General features: G+C 46.2%; 1 protein-coding gene across 2 annotated transcripts in view; it reads right to left on the bottom strand.

The window, feature by feature from the left end:
- The window catches only part of DNAAF9 (dynein axonemal assembly factor 9), a 124,081-nt gene that overhangs the window by 82,321 nt on the left and 19,942 nt on the right, over nucleotides 1–21,818 (bottom strand). For both annotated transcript variants that reach the window (XM_088450890.1, XM_088450889.1), the window contains exons 2-6: nucleotides 4,265–4,344; nucleotides 1,792–1,911; nucleotides 1,582–1,706; nucleotides 1,182–1,278; nucleotides 318–424 (exon numbers count right to left, since the gene is read on the bottom strand). In XM_088450890.1, the coding sequence (XP_088307016.1) occupies nucleotides 318–424; nucleotides 1,182–1,278; nucleotides 1,582–1,706; nucleotides 1,792–1,911; nucleotides 4,265–4,344 (529 nt within the window). The remainder of the gene's footprint in view (nucleotides 1–317; nucleotides 425–1,181; nucleotides 1,279–1,581; nucleotides 1,707–1,791; nucleotides 1,912–4,264; nucleotides 4,345–21,818) is intronic.

The following is a 21,818-nucleotide window of genomic DNA, read 5'->3' as shown; positions in this document are numbered from 1 at the left end:
CAGAGCAGGAGGCTGGGGACAGTAGTCTTCCTTCTCCTTCAAAACACCAACACTGGGTTCTAAGCACCAAGTGTCCATGTTGCCCCCACCCTCTCACCAATTCCCTGAGACACAGGGACAAGTAAACAGAGAGGACGGGAGAGGGCAGGAGAGAGAAAGGGAAAATATATATAAGAGGGAGACAGAGACTAGTAATTGGTTAGAGACACATAAAAACGCACAGGACGAGCACAAGTTGTCTGAAGATCATACACCGGACGGACAAGAGGGGACAAACATGTTACTATAATACCGTCATATAACAGAACGCCACATACCTCGTATTTCATGGTAAAGAAGCCGCCGCCTCCAATTCCCTCTAGCGCGAACGCCTGGACGATTGGCCACTTTTCCACAATGAACATGTCAAACATTTGCAGGTGACCTGAGGATTGCAGCAGGCGAAGGGTTACACTGAGCAAAGCTACTCTGTATGTGGTGTGCAAATAATGTAAATGTAAGACAGGGGGCGCCATTTCAGAAGGAGCCATGACCCCTTTAGCAATTGTTCGTAAAAGGGGGTTATGACAGAAGTCCAATACTTCATTTATGAAGAAACCCTTACCTCATATGTGTAGGGTCCGCACTACCAGCAATGGGGAACCAGCAAAGCTTTCTCTGGCTTCATCAAAGCCTTCCAGGTTTTGCCAAGACCCCAACCGGTTCAAACACTATGTACAGACAGCCGTAACCCATCGCCCACAGCAGAGCGCGCTGCAGAGGAGGAAGACGGCGCTGGACAGATGAGTTAAATACCAGCGGCATATTAATAAGTATCACTGTGACATGCGTTGATACTAAACTAAATAGGCCGCAGGCAATTAGTATCATTGTTAAATGGGGCCCTAAAGTAAATTGTCAAATAGAGCCCTAAACTTGTGACGCAGCCATGTGGCATCAAGGAGAAAATGAGCTACACTGACATACGTAGTAACATGTGTATGTGGCATCACACTAAGTAAGCTGCATACATCTGTACATTTCCCTGCAGTGTGATAATCTACACCAGGTGTTTACAGACAGACACGTTACACACTCACACAAGTCTCCTGGGATCACAGTTTGTACAAGGAAGGAAACATTTGCTAGTCTTGGAATAAGGTAGGTGTTCATCACACTTTAATAATGATTTGTCAGCTGACCTTGGAAGCTGTAAGGAATCCCGATGCGGCTGCAGTCTCGCACCATGTTGACAAAGCTGGCAATTTTAAATTCTTCAGCAGCTTCCTCGTCTTCATACTGGAAAAAAATGGAACATCCCTTAGCACACAGAACTGATTAAAAAAGGCGCCTGCCAGGTAACACAAGGTTATTTAATATAGGACTGTGAGCTCTTCCAAAGAGCAGGTATTTCAGTCTGAGTGCACAGTCAGGGGACCAGCTGAAGATGGGTTACGGTTACCCCAGAAACCCTTTGCACAAGACGCAGGGAAGTCGGCAATTTATAAAGAGGTGGAGGAAATACTAGAGTGCCCTTTATTGCTAGTTTTGTCATTTGCTCATTTTGCTGCCCCCTTGTGGAGCTAGAGAGATCATGCATACCTCACTTTCAGTCATGCAGTGGAAATGTAGGTTCCTCCAGCAGCCCACGTACGGCAGCAGGTAGGTGTAGTTTACAGGATTACAGTACAGGTGAACGCTGTCTGCTTTGATTAAGATAATAAGGTCTAGGAGAGAAAACAGGGAAGCAACGATTACACGTTTCTCCAGGCAGACAAGAACATGCCCTGAGTCACTTGCTGATTATCTCACCATCGAGAACTTCTTCAGGAAACCCGGTCCTTTCAAACTCAGTATTTCTATGGCTGTACAGATCAAAGAGCAGATAATTGGCCAGCTCCCGACACCCTTCATTGTAACGGCTGTCAATTCCTGGAAACCAAACGCTGATAAACAAACTGCAGAGCAAAATCAGCACAATGCAGGATGCAGAGCATACACACAACTAAAACAACAGGTCTATTTATACAGTCGTGGCATCTCTAGTGTCCCTACCTGTGACCAGGTCCTCCCTTACCCCACAGGTCTATTTATACAGTTGTGGCATCTCTAGTGTCCCTGGCTGTGACCAGGTCCACCCTTACCCCCACAGGTCCATTTACACAGTCGTGGCATCTCTAGTGACTAGGTCCTCCCTTACCCCACAGGTCTATTTACACAGTTGTGGCATCTCTACAGTCCCTGGCTGTGACCAGGTCCTCCCTTACCCCACAGGTCTATTTACACAGTTGTGGCATCTCTACAGTCCCTGGCTGTGACCAGGTCCTCCCTTACCCCACAGGTCTATTTATACAGTCGTGGCATCTCTAGTGTCCCTACCTGTGACCAGGTCCTCCCTTACCCCACAGGTCTATGTATACAGTCGTGGCATCTCTAGTGACCAGGTCCACCCTTACCCCACAGGTCTATTTACACAGTTGTGGCATCTCTAGTGTCCCTGGCTGTGACCAGGTCCTCCCTTACCCCACAGGTCTATTTACACAGTTGTGGCATCTCTAGTGTCCCTGGCTGTGACCAGGTCCTCCCTTACCCCACAGGTCTATTTACACAGTTGTGGCATCTCTAGTGTCCCTGGCTGTGACCAGGTCCTCCCTTAACCCACAGGTCTATTTACACAGTTGTGGCATCTCTAGTGTCCCTGGCTGTGACCAGGTCCTCCCTTACCCCACAGGTCTATTTACACAGTCGTGGCATCTCTAGTGTCCCTGGCTGTGACCAGGTTCTCCCTTACCCCACAGGTCTATTTACACAGTTGTGGCATCTCTAGTGTCTCTGGCTGTGACCAGGTCCACCCTTACCCCACAGGTCTATTTACACAGTTGTGGCATCTCTACAGTCCCTGGCTGTGACCAGGTCCACCCTTACCCCACAGGTCTATTTATACAGTCGTGGCATCTCTAGTGTCCCTGGCTGTGACCAGGTTCTCCCTTACCCCACAGGTCTATTTACACAGTTGTGGCACCTCTACAGTCCCTGGCTGTGACCAGGTCCTCCCTTACCCCACAGGTCTATTTACACAGTTGTGGCATCTCTAGTGTCCCTGGCTGTGACCAGGTCCACCCTTACCCCCATACACAAGCAGAGGAAGTAACTTAGTGCATCAATTTATTTTCTATTATTGTTGTATAGCCAAGTCGGCAGTGATTACGCTGGCATTATGTGCATGGAGGTAAATGTGGGTATTCGCATTATTTGGAGGCGTGCACACCTATGTAGCACACGGCCACCATACATACACTTTATGGATCATCATTATCAGTGCGCGCCTTTGCACCAGCCCTATCAACGTGGCAACAAATGCGCTAGAAAACAGGCGTAACTCCACGTGCGCAGAATTCTCTCTGCCACTCTGCAGATTTAAATAATTTATACACACACATTACAAAGCACATAGAACTAGACTGTGATCCTAGAACAAAAAAAAAAGATTGCACCAGCCTAACATCCCAGGAGATGGGAGCTAGAGAGAGGACACAGACACATCAGCTACAGTAATACAATGTTTATTTCAGTCACATACCTAGTATACAGAGGGCAACACATACCTAGTATACAGAGGGCAACACATACCTAGTATACAGAGGGCAACACATACCTAGTATACAGAGGGCAACACATACCTAGTATACAGAGGGCAACACATACCTAGTACACAGAGGGCAACACATACCTAGTACACAGAGGGTCACATACCTAGTACACAGAGGGCAACACATACCTAGTACACAGAGGGCAACACATACCTAGTATACAGAGGGCAACACATAACTAGTATACAGAGGGCAACACATACCTAGTACACAGAGGGTCCCATACCTAGTATACAGAGGGCAACACATACCTAGTATACAGAGGGCAACACATACCTAGTATACAGCGGGCAACACATACCTAGTATACAGAGGGCAACACATACCTAGTATACAGAGGGCAACACATACCTAGTATACAGAGGGCAACACATACCTAGTATACAGAGGGCAACACATACCTAGTATACAGAGGGCAACACATACCTAGTATACAGAGGGCAACACATACCTAGTACACAGAGGGTCACATACCTAGTATACAGAGGGTCACATACCTAGTACACAGAGGGTCCCATACCTAGTACACAGAGGGTCCAATACCTAGTACACAGAGAGTCCAATACCTAGTACACAGAGGGTCCCATACCTAGTATACAGAGGGTCCCATACCTAGTATACAGAGGGTCCCATACCTAGTATACAGAGGATCCCATCCGGAGTGGATTTGCTGGAGTGTGTGAGGATTTCTTGTATTCTCCTTAGACGACTGCAGCTGAAGAACATAAAAATCCCACAAGACGTTAGAAAAGAGAGCAAATACATATAACTGGATTATTACCCCATACAGGGCAATACGGACTGCAAAGAGTAACACCAAACACTTCCAAAGGTCTCCCACATCCTGCAAAACCCTGCCGTTGACATGAAAACCAATGTAGACAAATGCAACTGTTGTAGCTGTCCCGGATCAGACATACTGGGCCAAATGTAACAGGGTGAGAGGTTAGAAAATGTCAGAGTTTAGCAGTAACCTCTCAGGCTTTTTAAACTCGCCCTATGTAATAGAGTCCGAGGACCTGCAAACTCGCATGTTTTTATGCCCTAACTCTCACGATTTAAACTCTCATTCAGATGTTTTCCCATTTTGAAGATAAAACTCGACCAATGTGAGAGATTACAGCTAATCTCTCACATTTTCCAGACTCTCACCCTATTACATTTGGCCCATGGTATGTTCTGTTTGACACTTTGCTAGTACCCAACAGAAGCCGACCACGCACTGAAAGAATGGGGGGGGGCTATACTAGTTTAATAATTGCACTGTTGGGCATTTAAATACTCTGACTAGTACAGGAATATAGAAAATATAAGTATCTGGTACATTAGACAGGAGACTGGATGCTCAACACGGGTACACACGTGATCCGAGGAGGCTACAGCTAGAAACAGCATGCCATCCTATGCATCTGACCACATACATGATTACGGAGCACTATCATCTTTGTATTGTATAGAGGGCACAGCTGCTGCTGCAGAGACGGGGATTGTACTGAATCCCTGTGTTTTATGATCAGTTGTTACTGTTATTGCTCATACCCTTTGCAGGATCCAGCCTTTCAATTCATTATACAGTTCAGTGTAAAAACTTCCATATAGAGGATTACTCACTAACCTTACCAAAGGTGCAAATCTGCAATAAAACTATACAGACCTATAAGATGGTTGCTTTCATTGTCTATCTGGCACTAGGCTGAAGAAAGCTAATCATGGATTGGTTGCTGTGGTTTAGTATTGAGCAATGTTGTTAAATAATCCTCATTGTGACACATAATAGTTTTACTGTTTACAGAATCCGCACAGTAACAGCAACACCACAAGTGCTTTGTTTTCCTGTTCTTCCTACCACATAACACAGGATTGGTCAGTCCAGAATACAGAAAGGTGGATGTAGCCAGGCCTAGCACGTCTCAGTAATGTCCCTTCTCACCCAGTACTGGGGGCCAATGCCAGATCCACAATAAGACCTCTTATTAACGATTCCATCTAGAGGCCATGTACAGCAAGCCAGTCCATAGGGCACTGCCGCCCACATCCACGACAAATGTTCTTCCTTTACACAACTCATTCCAGGCAATGACTGATGGATAAACGCTGCGGGCAGGGCCGTGTCAGAAGGGGCTGGAGCACATTGCAACAGTGTTATCCTACAGATCATGGGCCTATTTATCATAGGGAGAAGATGTACGTCTTCTCCAGATTAAGGGATTCTCCCTACTTAGCGATCCCCACAACCTGTGACGGCTCTATCACAGGGGCTTTCAAGGAGATGCTGGTTAGCGCATATTTTTCAAATCGCATCGGCGGGCAGTACCTGTACCAAATGGATCGGCGGGCAGTACCTGTACCAAATGCATCGGCGGGCAGTACCTGTACCAAATGCATCGGCGGGCAGTACCTGTACCAAATGCATCGGCGGGCAGTACCTGTACCAAATGCATCGGCGGGCAGTACCTGTACCAAATGCATCGGCGGGCAGTACCTGTACCAAATGCATCGGCGGGCAGTACCTGTACCAAATGCATCGGCGGGCAGTACCTGTACCAAATGCATCGGCGGGCAGTACCTGTACCAAATGCAGTATATACATTTTGTTATTCAAATAAAATATTTTACTACTTACAAATATATATTTTTTATATATAGTTTTTTCTAATTTCTTAAATTTATTTCTTTTACGTTCCTTAGGCATCTGCACCCGGATTCCCAAGACGATGCGCCAAGTGCAGTGAGCTGAGTGACCTAGCAATGCCAGAAGGGAACCTGGCCGGCTGGCTATGCGGTTAGTCTATGCGGTCGGCCACTATTGCTCCCCCGGTGATATACCCTGTTAAACAGCCTCAAAAAGATTTTCTAGCACAGTCATTGGTGGCGATAGAATATCTGTCTTTTTAGGGCAATTTGATAAATAGGCCCCTATGTCACAGACTTGCACCAACAATGAATCTGCTCTGTTAGCTGATGAGGTGGGTGCTCCATGTGACACTGCATGATCGCCACGTATATAGAATAATTCTGATAGATGTACCCGGCATAGAATAATACTGGGTACACACTGAACGATCATCAGCGATAATGATATCGCTGAACAATCTCCTTTTAAAAATCCTGGTGTGCTGGATGAACGATATTGTTCATCCACACACCCAAAAACCACCAACGACCCATGATCAAGGGCCCTCATTCAGAGCCGTACGCTCTGAACAGAGCGCACGCTCTGCATGAGGGCCGGGCTCCTTTTTCATGGAGCGTCCTCCTGGACGCTCGTATAGCTGTGGGTCACCACCCACAGGCTATACGAGCGTGCATTTTGATGGCCGCGATGGTCGTGAGCATCGCGACCATCGAAACTGCGAGCCGGAGCCTGCGGTTGAGGTTTTCAACCGCAAGCTCCGGAGTGATTTTGGCTCTATCAGAGCCAAAATCACTCCCACTGACATCACTAGTGATGTCAGTGGGCCGGCTTCTGACGGGAGGCGTTCCCGTGGGAACGCCCCCGTCAGGGAGGCACGCCCCCGGCACGCCCACCAAAGGGGGCGTGCTGTCAATCAACATTGACAGCACGCCCCCTTTGATCGGACACAACGAGCGAAGGAAAGTCCTTCGCTCGTCGTGTCTGGCGCATGCGCACGACGGAGCTCCCTCCGTCGTGCGCATGCTCAGTGCAGACCATCGACCCACTTGCGAGCGTACAGCCGCTCGCGAGTGGGTCTGAATCAGGCCCAAGGATCCCTATGGAGAGATAATGATATCGTCCAGGTTGGCCTGCATGCATGGACGATGGTCGATATAGTTATCGTCCAGCAAAAGTGACCATCGTTGGTCGTACATTGCATTCACATGGAACGATATATCGCTGAACAATATAGTTAGCGTTCATATCGGTGAAATATAGCGTTCCACGTGTACGCACCTTAAGCAGCACATAAAACAGAAATACACAGCCTCTCGTACAGAGACCTCATCATATGATTGCTGCAGGGCGTGAGAGTCAACAAAGCTCAACTCGGCTCAGATTGCAACAGACCTCAGTGCAGAATTCCTTAAGGGTTTTATTAACGTGAGAAAATAGCCATGTATTACCTTCCACTCATCTATAATTTATGCGCTCGTCACATGCAAAATCCTGGTAAATGTATAATTCAGAGGTGCCTGCAATCTCGCTGGGGCACGCTGCTGAATTTAGCAGATACTGTCATACTGAACGAGGCACGCTCACCAAAATTATTTTAATAATGCAGGAGTCGCCAATTAGCCAATGTAATCTGCAGCCTTGATTAAAAGCCGGGAACATTACATTCCAAACGGCTGGCAAAGTGCAGTGACTGGCTGTAATGTGGATTATTAGCAGAGATGAGGGAAATAGGAGTGGTGGGCCGCAGGGAACGTCGTATACAATAACGCAAGCCCTAAGAGCAGATTCCTACCTGCGTAGGGCTACACGGCCCTAGTTATGACTCTAATTAAATGTAATGTAACTCAGACACGAGATCTGGGGCTCAGGTCACTGCACATCCTCTGCATAGTGTTACACACAGCATCAGCTAAACACATTAAGCTACTGGGTCTATTTACCAAAGGGAAAAAGTGTAAATGCGGTTATCACATTGCTCAATACATCTACGGCGATAACCTGGTCATATCTTTGTATGGTGAAGCCTATTCATCAAGTCTGTCTTCAGTTAATGCCATGTCAGGGTGGCATCATTAGAACTAAAGCATTAAATAAATGGCGTTATTCTTGGAGCAATGCTGCGCAATGGATCATCGCGACGGTACTTGAAGAACAACGGAACTGGGAATGAATAAAGCTGGGGCTGCTACATTGTACATGTGCTTCATATACAGATTCAGAGACTGGCGATTCACTTACGTCAGGCAAGTCGCGCTGCGTAGCGTATTCAGGCTAGATGTATGAGGCATTCAGCATCTGATTATAGCGATAAATCCATCGCCAATCTCGTACAGTGACGTCATAGTGTAAGAAGCCCGGGAGGACTCTGCATACATGGCCCTCTACATGAATCTAGTTTGCCCAGCTCAAGTCCTCTTTATAGGGGGTTTCATGATAATGGGGGAGATGTATCAAGCCTTGGAGGGGGATAAAGTACCAACAAATCAGCTTCTTACTCGCAGCCTGTAAAGTCCCAGTTAGAAGCTGATTGGTTGGTACTTGTCTCCCCAGACAGATCAGAGTACTGGCCATCACTGCCGGAGACATAACCATAGATAGATCCCTCTCTCTATAAGGAAACTTCCTTACGTTACATTTCTGTCTCCTCTGTCAGGACTGACAACCAGTGAGCTCCAACCTGTAAGCTGGGAGGAGCTGTATTGTGATGCAGTTATATAAGGAAAGAATAGTGTGACCTCTAAATGCTATACACAGGCACTAAATACAGTGATCGCAAAATACACAATATAACGCGTTTTTACACGTTACGTTACAGGCATTTGTGGACCCGGTTTTTAAAACAGAGCGGATCCTGCAGGACGAGCTCCGCTGTGTGAGCAGCAGCAGCCGAACGCCGCTGGCAGCTTGTCCCCAGCCAATTGCTGTCTACCCTTGCCTCCTTCCTACACCCAGCAATGTCTGTCCATAACCTCATCCTTGCCTGCAGTACTGCCCCAGCTGCTATCTACCTTTGCCCCCTCCCTACCCAAGTACTGCGTGTCCTTAACCCCCTCCTTGCCCCCCCTAGTAGTGCGTGAGCTGCTATCTACCTCTTCCCCTCCTTACCCCCAGTTCTGCCTGTCCCTAACCCCCACCGTGTCCCCCAGTACTGCGCCAGCTGATATCTGCCATTGTCCCCTCCCTACCCCCAGCACGACCGGCCCCTAGCCCCCTCCTTGCCCCCCAGCACTGTCGCAACAGCTGTCTGCACTTACCCCTCCCTAACCCCGGCTCTGCCTGCCTTTACCCCCTCTAGCTCCAACTCTACTGCTGCTTGTCCTTATCCCCCTCTACCCCAACTGCTAGCGACCCCCAGCACTGTCCCAACTGCTTCCAGCCCTCAAGCCCCATAATATGTGATGGGACCCAGAAACAGTGGAGAAGGACACACATTTTTTTAAAGTGAGGGGTCCCTGGGTCCCACAATTTTTTTTTTGCTCAGTGCAATCACTGTATATACAAGAGTCCCCGGCCAAGTGGGTGAAAGGTTCTTGTTATACAGTAAACACAAATCTATCAATAATCGGTGTTATTAGTGTATAGTACTATAATATCGCTGCGACACTACTTTCCTGGGAAGCTACGGTGATTTACAGGTCTCTCCTTGCTTAGGATATCCCACATTTGACAGATGCTTCACTATAATGTTATCACTTAGTAATAATCTGCAAGAGCTCTGCAATCCTCCATACTGATAAGGAGAACACGGTTCTATTGCTGGCTGTACAGGTCACAGCGCAGCACAGATCTGCCTGCTCTAAATGTCCAGCGCATCCTCTGTATCAGAACCTTCCTTAGCAACCAGTGTACCAAGAAGAACTATTTGTTCCCCCTATACACACATACATGGCCCTTTCTCCTAGTGCTCAGTACACATTCATTTCCCTATAGCAGCACATGTAATTGTAATATGACACACTGGCTTCCTCTATTGCGGTTATTATCCTTTATTTATATGCCGCCACAAGTGTTCTGCCGCACCTTACACAGTACATAGACAAATAAATAAGAAACCAGTGACGGACAGTACAAAACGGTGCAGGACAAGGACATTGTTTATACACATTGCTGCATTAGCTATCATTACATGGAAATAAGTGTTCATTCTAGAACCCTGCACCTGTCACAACCTGTGCAGTTCCTCTTCCCTGCCTGGAGTGTCGCTCTCTGCTCTGGTGCTTCTAGCACACTCCGCTGATGTAACAAACTGCTGAGATACAGACCAGAGTGTGCCTGAGGGTGCTAGAATGAACACTAAATAAGCAACAGGGGCGTAAGCAACCAGGTGCCTACAGCTGGGCGCACACCTGAAAGATATATCTGCAGATGACGGTTGTTCATACACAATGAACAACCGTCATTGCCATCTAAAGATATATCTGTTGTGAGGACATTGGCCAATTAATCTTTTACTCCATAGACACTTGCAGATGGTCTTTGTGAAATGTGCCACATCTTGCGGTAAGTTACATAGTGGCCTGGCCTATTGTAGAGAAACACAGGGAAAGGAAATCGGTCCTCTATTCTCCTGTTATCCTCTGCTGCTGATTCAGCATCTGTGTCATAGGACTCTATTCATCATCACTTCATTTCTACAGAAGTAGGGAAAAATTAGGATTTTCACCTATCTTTGTAGAAATTAAGTGCTAGGGTTATTCATCATTCTTGTAACGCAGGCGATATCGCTGGTTACAATTCTACCCTGTTAAATTCCACAGCCCCCATGCTATAGTACTATATAGCCCCCATGCTACAGTACTATATAGCCCCCATGCTACAGTACTATATAGCCCCCATGCTACAGTACTATATAGCCCCCATGCTATAGTATGGGAATGTGGAAATATGTAATTCATCAAGTGCCGAAAAAGTATTTTTTTTCAGAACTTGACAGTGATACTGTACGCTACCCTGAGATGGCGTACAGCGTCCAGTACAGTAGAGGGATCTGAAAAGAGCTGTCACTATCAGTGAAGCAAGCCATCGTTAGGCTGAAAAATCAAAACAAACCCATCAGAGAGATAGCAAAAACATTAGGTGTGGCCAAATCAACTGTTTGGAACATTCTTAAAAAGAAAGAAAGCACCGGAGAGCTCAGCAACACCAAAAGACCCGGAAGACCACGGAAAACAACTGTGGTGGATGACAGAAGAATTATTTCCCTGGTGAAGAAAAACCCCTTCACAACAGTTGGCCAAATCAAGAACACTCTCCAGCAGGTAGATGTATATGTGTCAAAGTCAACAATCAAGAGAAGACTTCACAAGAGTGAATATAGAGGGTTCACCACAAGATGTAAACCATTGGTGAGCTACAAAAACAGGAAGACCAGATTAGAGTTTGCCAAACAACATCTAAAAAAGCCATTACAGTTCTGGAACAACATCCTATTGACGGATGAGACAAAGATCAACTTGTACCACAGTGATGGAAAGAGAAGAGTATGGAGAAGGAAAGGAACCGCTCATGATCCAAAACATACCACCTCATCAGTGAAGCATGGTGGTGGTAGTGTCATGGCATGGGCATGTATGGCTGACAATGGAACTGGTTCCCTTGTATTTATTGATGATGTGACTGCTGACAAAAGCAGCAGAATGAATTCTGAAGTGTTTCGGGCAATATTATATGCTCATATTCAGTCAAATGCTTCAGAACTCATTGTACGGCGCTTCACAGTGCAGATGGACAATGACCCGAACCATACTGCAAAAGCAACCAAAGAGTTTTTAAGGCTAAAAAGTGGAATGTTATGCAATGGCCAAGTCAATCCCCTGACCTGAATCCGATTGAGCATGCATTTCACTTGATGAAGACAAAACTGAAGGGAAAATTCCCCAAGAACAAGCAGGAACTGAAGACATTTGCAGTAGAGGCCTGGCAGAGCATCACCAGGGATGAAACCCAGCGTCTGGTGATGTCTATGCGTTCCAGACTTCAGGCTGTAATTGCCTGCAAAGAATTTGCAACAAAGTATTAAAAAGTGAAAGTTAGATTTAGGATTGTTTAGTTTGTCCCATTACTTTTGGCCCCTTAAAAAAGTGGGAGGAACATATAGAAACCGTTGTAATTCCTACACCGTTCACCTGATTTGGATGTAATTACCCTCAAATTAAATCTGAAAGTCTGCAGTTAAAGCACATCTTGTTTGTTTCATTTCAAAGCCATTGTGGTGGTGAATAGAGGGTAAAATATGAAAATTCTGTCAATGACCCAATATTTATGCACCTGACTGTATGTGTAATATATATATATATATATCTCACTAGAAAGGCAGCCAATGGTGACTCACTCCCTCTTTCTGCTCCGAGGCTCCCCCTGGCAGCTCTCTCCCACTGGCCTAGTCACCCACAGGTTGCTCCCTCCTGCTGGCTGGGGCTCTGCATGGCCGGAACACCTGCTTATGTCTCCGTCACGCTGGCCGGGGCACACTCGGTTAGCAATCTCCCACTGTTCCCTTACGCTGGCTGGGATACCCGCTGATGTCTCCCTTCCACTTGACAAGGGTCACGCTCCCACACCCCTACCTCCCACATTGTCCGGTCCCCCCTGGCTGTCAAACTCACCTGTAAGAGCACCAAAAGAAGATACCACGCTGACGCCGGCTGCAGCTCCCACGAGGACTCCAGGTTTACTTTGCATAACCCGGCCCATCCTGTTAACATGCTGAACGGCCAACCAATCGGGTGGTCGGTGTGTCGGCCATACACACAGCACGATGCCCTATATACTGTATCTGCAGATATATTGGGCATCGGCTGTGCAGCACAGCCGACATGATATGTCTGAACGACGTTGGTCACAGACATATCGCTGGTACACACTGGCAGACGATCGGCCAATATATTGTGTGACCAACTGATCGGCCAATATATCTGTCAGTGTGTACCCAGCATTAGTGAGGAGTGAATGAAAGTGGTTCTTGAGAGCCGAAATGAAGATCTGTAGAGAGGAGAGGACTTATAGAGCTTGGGGTCTGATTCAGAGCCGGACGCTATTTGCGCTCGCTCGTTCAGAAAAAGGGGTGGCTATTTAAATGAACAGTTCGCTCTTTGCGGTCTGTTCACGCCTCTATGTCTGAACGAGTGAACAAAACATGCGGTCGTAATTTTGTAAAAGACGCCCCCTGGCAGCTCGCATCATACGCTATTTAATAGATTAATTGAGTACATCGAACGTCGTATGAACTGCTCGCTATTCTTGTGGTTGGTTTTTCCTACCGCAATCTAGCGAGCAGTTCTGACTTTAAAATAACCAAGTGACGTGGTCAATGACGCTGCTGTATTAATTATGCACACCCATAAAACGCCCGTTTTGACCTTTAAGCACGCCTGCGTTCGGATCTCCACTCCCCGTTTTCAAGCACCTTCCCCTGTTACCACCCACAAACGCCTCCTCCTTTCACTCAAAATAGCAGGTATTCGCTATTTAGTGAACAAACGATTTTCGGCCGCACGCGTATTACAATCCATACGCATGCGCAGATGTGCGAACATCGGTCATAACGAACGAGCGGCCGCTTATGAGCGGCTCTGAATGAGGGCCTGGTGTAGTATGGAATCATGGGATGTGACAGGGAGGCCTCCTACACAAAGCACTATCTCACAGTCTGGTAAATGGTGTCTGACACTGGGGCCTGCAAGGGTGCGCACATGTACACGCGCTTTCCGCCAAGTACACCGCCACTTTGCCTCATGGCAGCACAGATGGTGTAACGGTTAGCATTACTGCCTCACAGCACTGAGGTCATGGGTTCAATACCCACACGGCCCTAACTGTGTGGAGTTTGTATATTTTCCCTGTGCTTCCGTGGGTTTCCTCCGGGTGCTCCGGTTTCCTCCCACACTCCAAAAATATACTGTTAGGATAATTGGCTTCCCACAAAAATTGACCATAGTGTGTATGTTTATGAGCATGTGGTAGGGAATATAGACTGTAAGCTCCCCTGGGGCAGGGACAGATGTGAATGGTAAGATATTCTCGGTAGAGCACTGCGGAATATGTGTGCGCTATATAAATAACTGGTAATAAATAAATAAAATTATGCTGCAGGGTTTGAGAACACACATACAACATAATGCCAAGAGCAAAATCACAGTACAAGGTTATCTACAGATTAACTTTTCTGCATACCGTACAAGTCCCTGTAAGGTGACAACATATACACCGCTTATTCAGCTGAGAGGAAGCTATTGTTCTCTGCTATCAGCCATCTCAGACAATCCGCTTGGTCGGTCTGATTGCTGAATGGCCGGATCTGTACAATCAGACCGAACGGATCCCATCACTCGGGTGTCAGGCCGAGCAGCTGCATCACAAACCTCTCTGCCTGTTCATTCCATTTTACTTTCTTTTTAAACTCTTAGGGGGTCACTCGGATTCAGCGCGATGGATGCGATGTGCGCGGCGGAACGGCAAATGGCGACCACCAGCATCAACGATTCTTCCTGACAACCCATAGTGTGCAGCCAAGTGTGTGCCATTACCGTCATGCCCACTGCTGAGCCAGGCCACATGTTCCTTCCAAATTACAAACAGACCTGACGTATTGTTTTTGGTATGAGCAGAGCTCTCAGGAGACCCCCGCTGGCCCCACTTTCCTCTGCTACAGGCCTTGTGCACGCAGACGTCCTCTTATGTTCCAAGCCTATTAGATGTTCTCCACTGACAAGCCTGCACTGCGTCAATTGCAATGTTGCCTGCAGCATAGAAGAGCATTAATGCTCAGGGTAATACAATAGGTTCCTACTTCACCTCACTATAGAATACACTCTAGAGATGTGCAAAGGAGGCACTTCATGCTTTTTGTATTTATCTCTACTTTAACACCACAAGAATAACTATATATCTGGAGCCAGCATCCTGTGTGGGCCTTCCCCCCATGATCACACCTTTATGTAAAGCAGTCTCAGTCTCTGCAGAGAAGGGTTACAAGCTTTCCACATACAGGTAACTCAGAGAACATACCGTCGTAGTGTATTTATATGATGCACGTCTTGTATTTCATGCTTAGTGCTTGTAAATTATGGTGCATACACACGGTCAGATCTGTCAGATGAACGATTTGAACCATTTTACCATTTGAACGATCGAATGAAATCGTCAAAATCTGGACTGCAAACACAGACGCTATCAGATATCGCTATCGGACTTGTGGGAACGCGCATCGTTCATCGTTGCAGGGACACGTCAGGTTTTCTTTCAGATATGAACGATTGAACAATTTTTAAAATCGTTATCGTTCATATGTGACAACAAATCTGACCGTGTGTGTATGCACCATTAGAATAAGTCTTAGCGCATTCATTTCAGCTACAGAGAAGCAAAACTGCAATCTCAGTGAGGGGAATACGCTCAAATTCTCAGCGTTTTATAGCGCCGAGAGGTCCCGGGTTTACATATATTTCTAAATTGCACATATTCATTTCTTCATAGTTGCAAAGTGACCGTAAAGAAAATAAATTTAGGAATTATTTTATTAATGTGACCCCTTCCCCAAAGTCAGGAGACTTATGTTTTTACCTCACAGCGTCGGTATAGACCCCTCCTCCTCCATTTATAGATGCTGGAATTATTGTTTACCTGCAGAACGGCCTGGGGGAGAGGTACAACAGTTATATCATTTCCTTGGGGGGTTTTCGCAGCTTTAAAGACTGTAAACAAAAGGACAAAGTCTTTAAAAGCTGTAAAATAATAAAACGCCTGATGAAGTGACCCCCAACACATCCTTAGTACGCCTATCAAGCTGCAAACACACCTGATGTAATGATTTGGTATGAAATCTGCAGTTCTCTGGCAGTGTGCTCCCACTGTGTATTTATACAGATTCTGCCCCTAGTATCAATTAGATTCAGATTTTAAAACCAAATGTTAAGCGTAAACCCATCATCTTGGTGTTTGTACTACAGCTAGTGCTGTGTTTGTACAGTACATGCCAAACACACTCAGGATGCCTGAATTACCTCACTAATCAGCACACGCATTTTTCCTAACACACAATGAGGCCTTTAAGAGTTTCCTTTTTGTCACTGAGGATCCATGTTTCCACCACTTGTGTCAGGATGGCGTGCCTCACGTTCTGCATTGCAGTCACTAATGACTTAGGAGAGGTGCCCAGTCCTCTGGTTGTTCTTTTTCTTTTCTCTGATTGGTCATCGCAGTGGGCTGGCTAGTTTGGCGTTGCTGCTGGCGTTACCACGTTTATGCCAGCTCTCTCTCGGTGGGGGCCAATCAATTGTTGTTGCGTGGGCGGCGATAATTAATGAGCACCCAGTTTTGCAATTCAATTGTTCTGGGCGCTCATTATCGCCCTCCTCACGCCCTATCAGACCGGGTTTAGTCGTGTAAAATGGCTAAACCCATCTAAAGTTCAGGATAGAGCGCCCTAACCAAGGGTTTCTCGCACATTTTTGTTCGCACTCTCCAGACGGAGCAACAATTAAAATAAAAATAAAAAATAGCCGCCGGATAAACAATTGACGTTATCACTTTGATTATTAACTTATACCCCTTTCACATCGCTATTGGCAGGTCTCACCCGGGATTTGTACGTGCGTCGATCCCGGGTGCGACCTGCCCAAGACTCCTTTTAGACTGGCGGCCCGACCAAGGCAATAATGCCGGATCAATGACGTCACCGCCATCGCTGCTGAGCCGGCGCTTGGAAATGAGAATCTCCAAGCGCTGGCTCTCTATGCAGTGAACGGGAGCCGGGTCGCCTTGACCAGGGTTACCCGTTCACACTGCCGGGTTGATCTCAGGTTTTGAAAAGTAATTGAGAAAAAAAAAAAAAAAACACTACCTGATTATTTTTTGTTTTATATTAAACAACCTTCAGATACTGCCCAACCCCAGGCTTTAACACCTTACATCCCCCCGCGTAGTCAATGTTGCAGTCAGGGGGAGATACGTAACCTAACATCTGGTGGCGTCTGTTACTTTAGGCGGAGGGGGCTACACACTGCCTCGGGTGCAGTTTATGTTATATGTAAATAACAGCTTCTTTCCCAGGCCTGAGCCTAATACTGCAGGCAGTGAGGGAAATATGAAGGGGTTACATTTAACTCAAAATGATATATCAACAAAACAGCATAATGGAGCAGAGAGCCAAAACCGGTGGCACCCTGTCTAGGAGTGGAGAGATTCATTATCAGGAATGGCGAAAACCAACACAAACTTAGGTCAGTGTGTGGATTCAGTGGCTGATCAACAGGCCGCAACCACAACTGATTACAATGTACAATGCAGCAGCTCAATGCCACAGAGGAGCAATCTTATCCTGTGCTATTGGCCAGGACCTGTGCGGACAAATTCAAGAAGCGTATTGCTCAGCCAGAGTGTACCTGGACACCTTATTACGTCACTACAGATGACCAGAGCTCTGAGCAAGTGATTATTTTGACAAGGATTTTTAATTTAGTTTTAGTCTTAGTCGCTTAATTAAAACTGTAGTTGGTTCGAGTCAAATATTAGTCTCATTTTTGCTTTGCTTTAGCCAGTGGACCTCAGTTTTCATTTTAGTCTAAATTTAGTCAATGTTTTAGTCACCATTTTTTACAAACGGTGTAATGATACTTTAAAATAATTGAATACTGTACCAGGATTGGGGCTAGACACATATAAAAATATAGGGACACATAAATGCAATATAATAGTGTATCAAAGGTTCCTTAACATCAATGTATCACATATACTCAGTCCTTTATAAATCCACTATGAATTAATCCTCAGATGGTCCAGAATACACAAAGAATTCTGCCACTCTTTGATTTCTCTCCTGAATCGTATTCCTCAAGTCAGATGACTTGAAAAGAAAGACCAAAGACGTATTCATAGTGTAGTATGCGTTTCACTTTTCATAATTCTTTATATAAAGAAATTCTAATCAACACCACAAGACAGGAAGCGTACCCCAACTCACAAGAATGATAAATAACAAAGACGTGTAAAGGTTTCTTTATCCTTCCTCCACCACCAGAGATAGTGTACCCCTTAAGTGGTGCGTATAAACGTACCCCACTTACGAAATAGGGATACTGTAAACTCCTATCAAGGTTTCTTTTAGAGAGATCTCTGTCACTCTCATCCTGTTCATTAATCCATTGCCAACGAAAAAGAGCATTATTGGGCATTAGATTATTATTGGGTATGGTGGTACATAAAGCCGCAGATCGCCGCTATCGTACGGTGTGTGCAGCGCTTGACCATTGGCTTCTCTACGCCATTCAGTGCTCGCTGTATTACTCTTCATTATTAGTACAGTATCTCTAACTGATTCTACACAGGTTTGATCATGTTGAAAGCTGTATTCTCACGGCACGCTCTAATTACACACTTCAAATTATATGGTGTACATAATCACCCTGGAACACTTACAATGACATTGTGGCAAAGGTTTGCAGATGATTTGGCCCACTTGCTTCTTTCATATTAAAACATAATTAATTATATTTAAAACACCGAAACACCTGTCACCCAGTAACACTGGCAAATCCTGCTTATGTCAGTTACACTGGTTCTAGGAACCATGTACTGCAGAGCACAGACAGATATACAGTACTAGTAAATACAGTTCAATGGTAAAGTTTAGGAACCTGCGGTCAAAGACCTCACACTTGACCGACATAAAGCCAGGTAAAGCAATTACAGCGCTAAATAAAGACTCTGAATTTCACTGTCAGAAACAGACATTATGACGAGCTGTTGAAATGAAAGAGAGATCTGGGAGATTAAAACTAAGGCCCTCATTCAGAGCCGTACGCTCTGAGCAGAGCGCACGCTCTGAATGAGGGCCGCCCTCCATGAAAATGGAGCGTCCTCCTGGACGCTCGTATAGCTGTGGGTCACCACCCACAGGCTATACGAGCGTGCAGTTTGATGGGCGCGATGGTCTTGACCATCGCGACCATCGAAACTGCGTACAAAAGCCTGTGGTTGAGTTTTTCAACCACAAGGCTCGGAGTGATTTTGGCTCTATCAGAGCCAAAATCACTCCCACTGACATCACTAGTGATGTCAGTGGGCCGGATTCTGACGGGAGGCGTTCCCGTGGGAACGCCCCCGTCAGGGAGGCACGCCCCCGGCACGCCCACCAAAGGGGGCGTGCTGTCAATCAACATCGACAGCACGCCCCCTTTGAAGAGACACTACGAGCGAAGGAAAATCCTTCGCTCGTCGCGTCTGGAGCATGCGCACGACGGAGCTCCCTCCGTCGTGCGCATGCTCAGTGCAGAACATTGACCCACTTGCGAGCGGACAGCCGCTCGCGAGTGGGTCTGAATCAGGCCCTAAGGCCCTGATTCAGAGCCAAACGCTCTGACAGAGCGCTCGCTCTGAATCAGGGCCGTCCTTCTATTTTTTTAGAGCGGCCTCCTGGTCATTCGCATAGCTGTGGGTGACCACCCACAGCTCTAGCGAGCGGCCATGATGATGGTCGCGATGGTCAAGACCATCGGGCTTGCGAAGAGACCCTTGCGGTAGGGTCTCATTTCCGCAAGCCCAAGAGTGCTTTTGGCTCTAACAGAACCAATAGCACTCCCACTGACATCACTTGTGATGTCAGTGGGGCCGGCCCCAGACGGTAGGCGTTCCCATGGGAACGCCTCCGTCTTGGCAAACATGCCCCCGGCCCGTCCACCAAAGGGGGCGTGCTGTCACTCAACATCGACAGCATGCCCGCTTTGTAGCGAGACCCGGAGCGACGGCTTCCCAGTCGCTATCCGGGTCTCGCAAATGCGCACGACGGAGCCGGCTCCGTCGTGCACATGCGCACTGGGCCAACATCGACCCGCTTGTGAGCGCATAGCGCTCGCGAGCAGGTCTGAATCAGGCCCTAAGGCCCATATTCAACTAGAGGTGAAAAGTCGTAATAGTTCCGCATGTCCGACTTTCCACCTCCTTCACCTGTTCCAGAGGCGGAAACTTTATGTGTGCGTCCCCGCTTTTCTCCATATTCAATTCCTAAACAGGCGAAAACGGAAAGCGGCAAAGGCGGAACAGGCGGAAGTGGGGAAATCAGTCTGTACCCAAAGAAAAGATGCACTAACATAGGGAATCAATGTAGATGTGTACTAATAGCCCTAATAAAATTGTTTGGGGTACTTAAAGTAGTTTAGATTACGTCTTATTATCGTCTTTGCTAAAGTGGTGAAGAATGACAAAGCTGTACTTTTTGGTAAAAATCAATAGTCCTGTCAAATTTGGGGTACTTGAAAATGGGTGCTGGCATATTTATATGTCTCTAAAGTGAACTTTTAAAAAATGTGAAAAACCCTCATACATGCACCTGCAATCCCAAAAACACTTGGCCCCTCCTTACAGCACCCCAAGAAGTCAATTTCGCTAGTTTTTTTATAATTGTCCCCCCACTTTTTACTTTTTCGCCCCCAAAATGAAATACTTTTTTGGGGTGTTCTGAGGTAATTTTTTATTTTCTTTTTTGGAGGATTTGTCCTTTGGGGGGCTGTTCCAAAGGGTTCTGAGTCGTTTCCCCATGTTTGTACCCCAAAATAACGATTTTGCACTTTTTTTCTCCTGCTATTCATAGAAGTTACTTTTCTGCCTATTACAATGCATTGAGTTTCCGCCTATCACAATGCATTGAGTTTCCGCCTATTACAATGCATTGGGTTTCCGCCTATTACAATGCATTGAGTTTCCGCCTATCACAATGCATTGAGTTTCCGCCTATCACAATGCATTGAGTTTCCGCCTATTACAATGCATTGGGTTTCCGCCTATTACAATGCATTGAGTTTCCGCCTATTACAATGCATTGAGTTTCCGCCTATTACAATGCATTGAGTTTCCGCCTATCACAATGCATTGAGTTTCCGCCTATCACAATGCATTGAGTTTCCGCCTATTACAATGCATTGACTTTCCGCCTATTACAATGCATTGACTTTCCGCCTATTACAATGCATTGACTTTCCGCTTAGGCGAAATCGTCCTGGAATTGAATATGGAGATACTTTGAAAACAGGCGGAAACCGAATCTGCGGAAACTTATCTCCAAACGGCACTGTTCACCTCTATTTGAATCCGGCCCTAAATGTATATTGATGAAAAGAGGGTATAAAGGGTATTCCAAAATCTGCTATAAGAAGGGAGAGTGTTTTATCGCTTCAGAACTTTACTCTACAGTATATAAGGGGGCGCCGCTTGTCGATCCCAATGAGACATTGTTTTGCCATGTAGAACTGTTCAAACATATCTGCTCGCCTCCTCACACAAGACTATATAAGACACGGTGAATACGCATTACACATGACTATGTATACATACTACACGCATGCTTTTATATGTGACGTGGTACGCATACACTATACATGCCTTTATATGTAACATAATGAATATACCTTACACACGTCTTTATGCATGACATGTGTATATACATTACACACATCTTGAGAAAAAGTCTCCAGCATACAGAGGACGAAACGCGTTGATGTCACTAAATGTCTGCACACCCGCTCCCTTACATACCGCTGCACAGCGCACATGCTCTGCTCTTA

Source organism: Taudactylus pleione, unplaced genomic scaffold, assembly GCF_031769625.1.
Source record: "Taudactylus pleione unplaced genomic scaffold, aTauple2 ptg000533l, whole genome shotgun sequence".
In the NCBI taxonomy this organism is placed as follows: Eukaryota; Metazoa; Chordata; class Amphibia; order Anura; family Myobatrachidae; genus Taudactylus; species Taudactylus pleione.
Note: the sequence above shows the minus strand (reverse complement) of the source record. Positions and strands in the feature narration are given on the sequence as shown.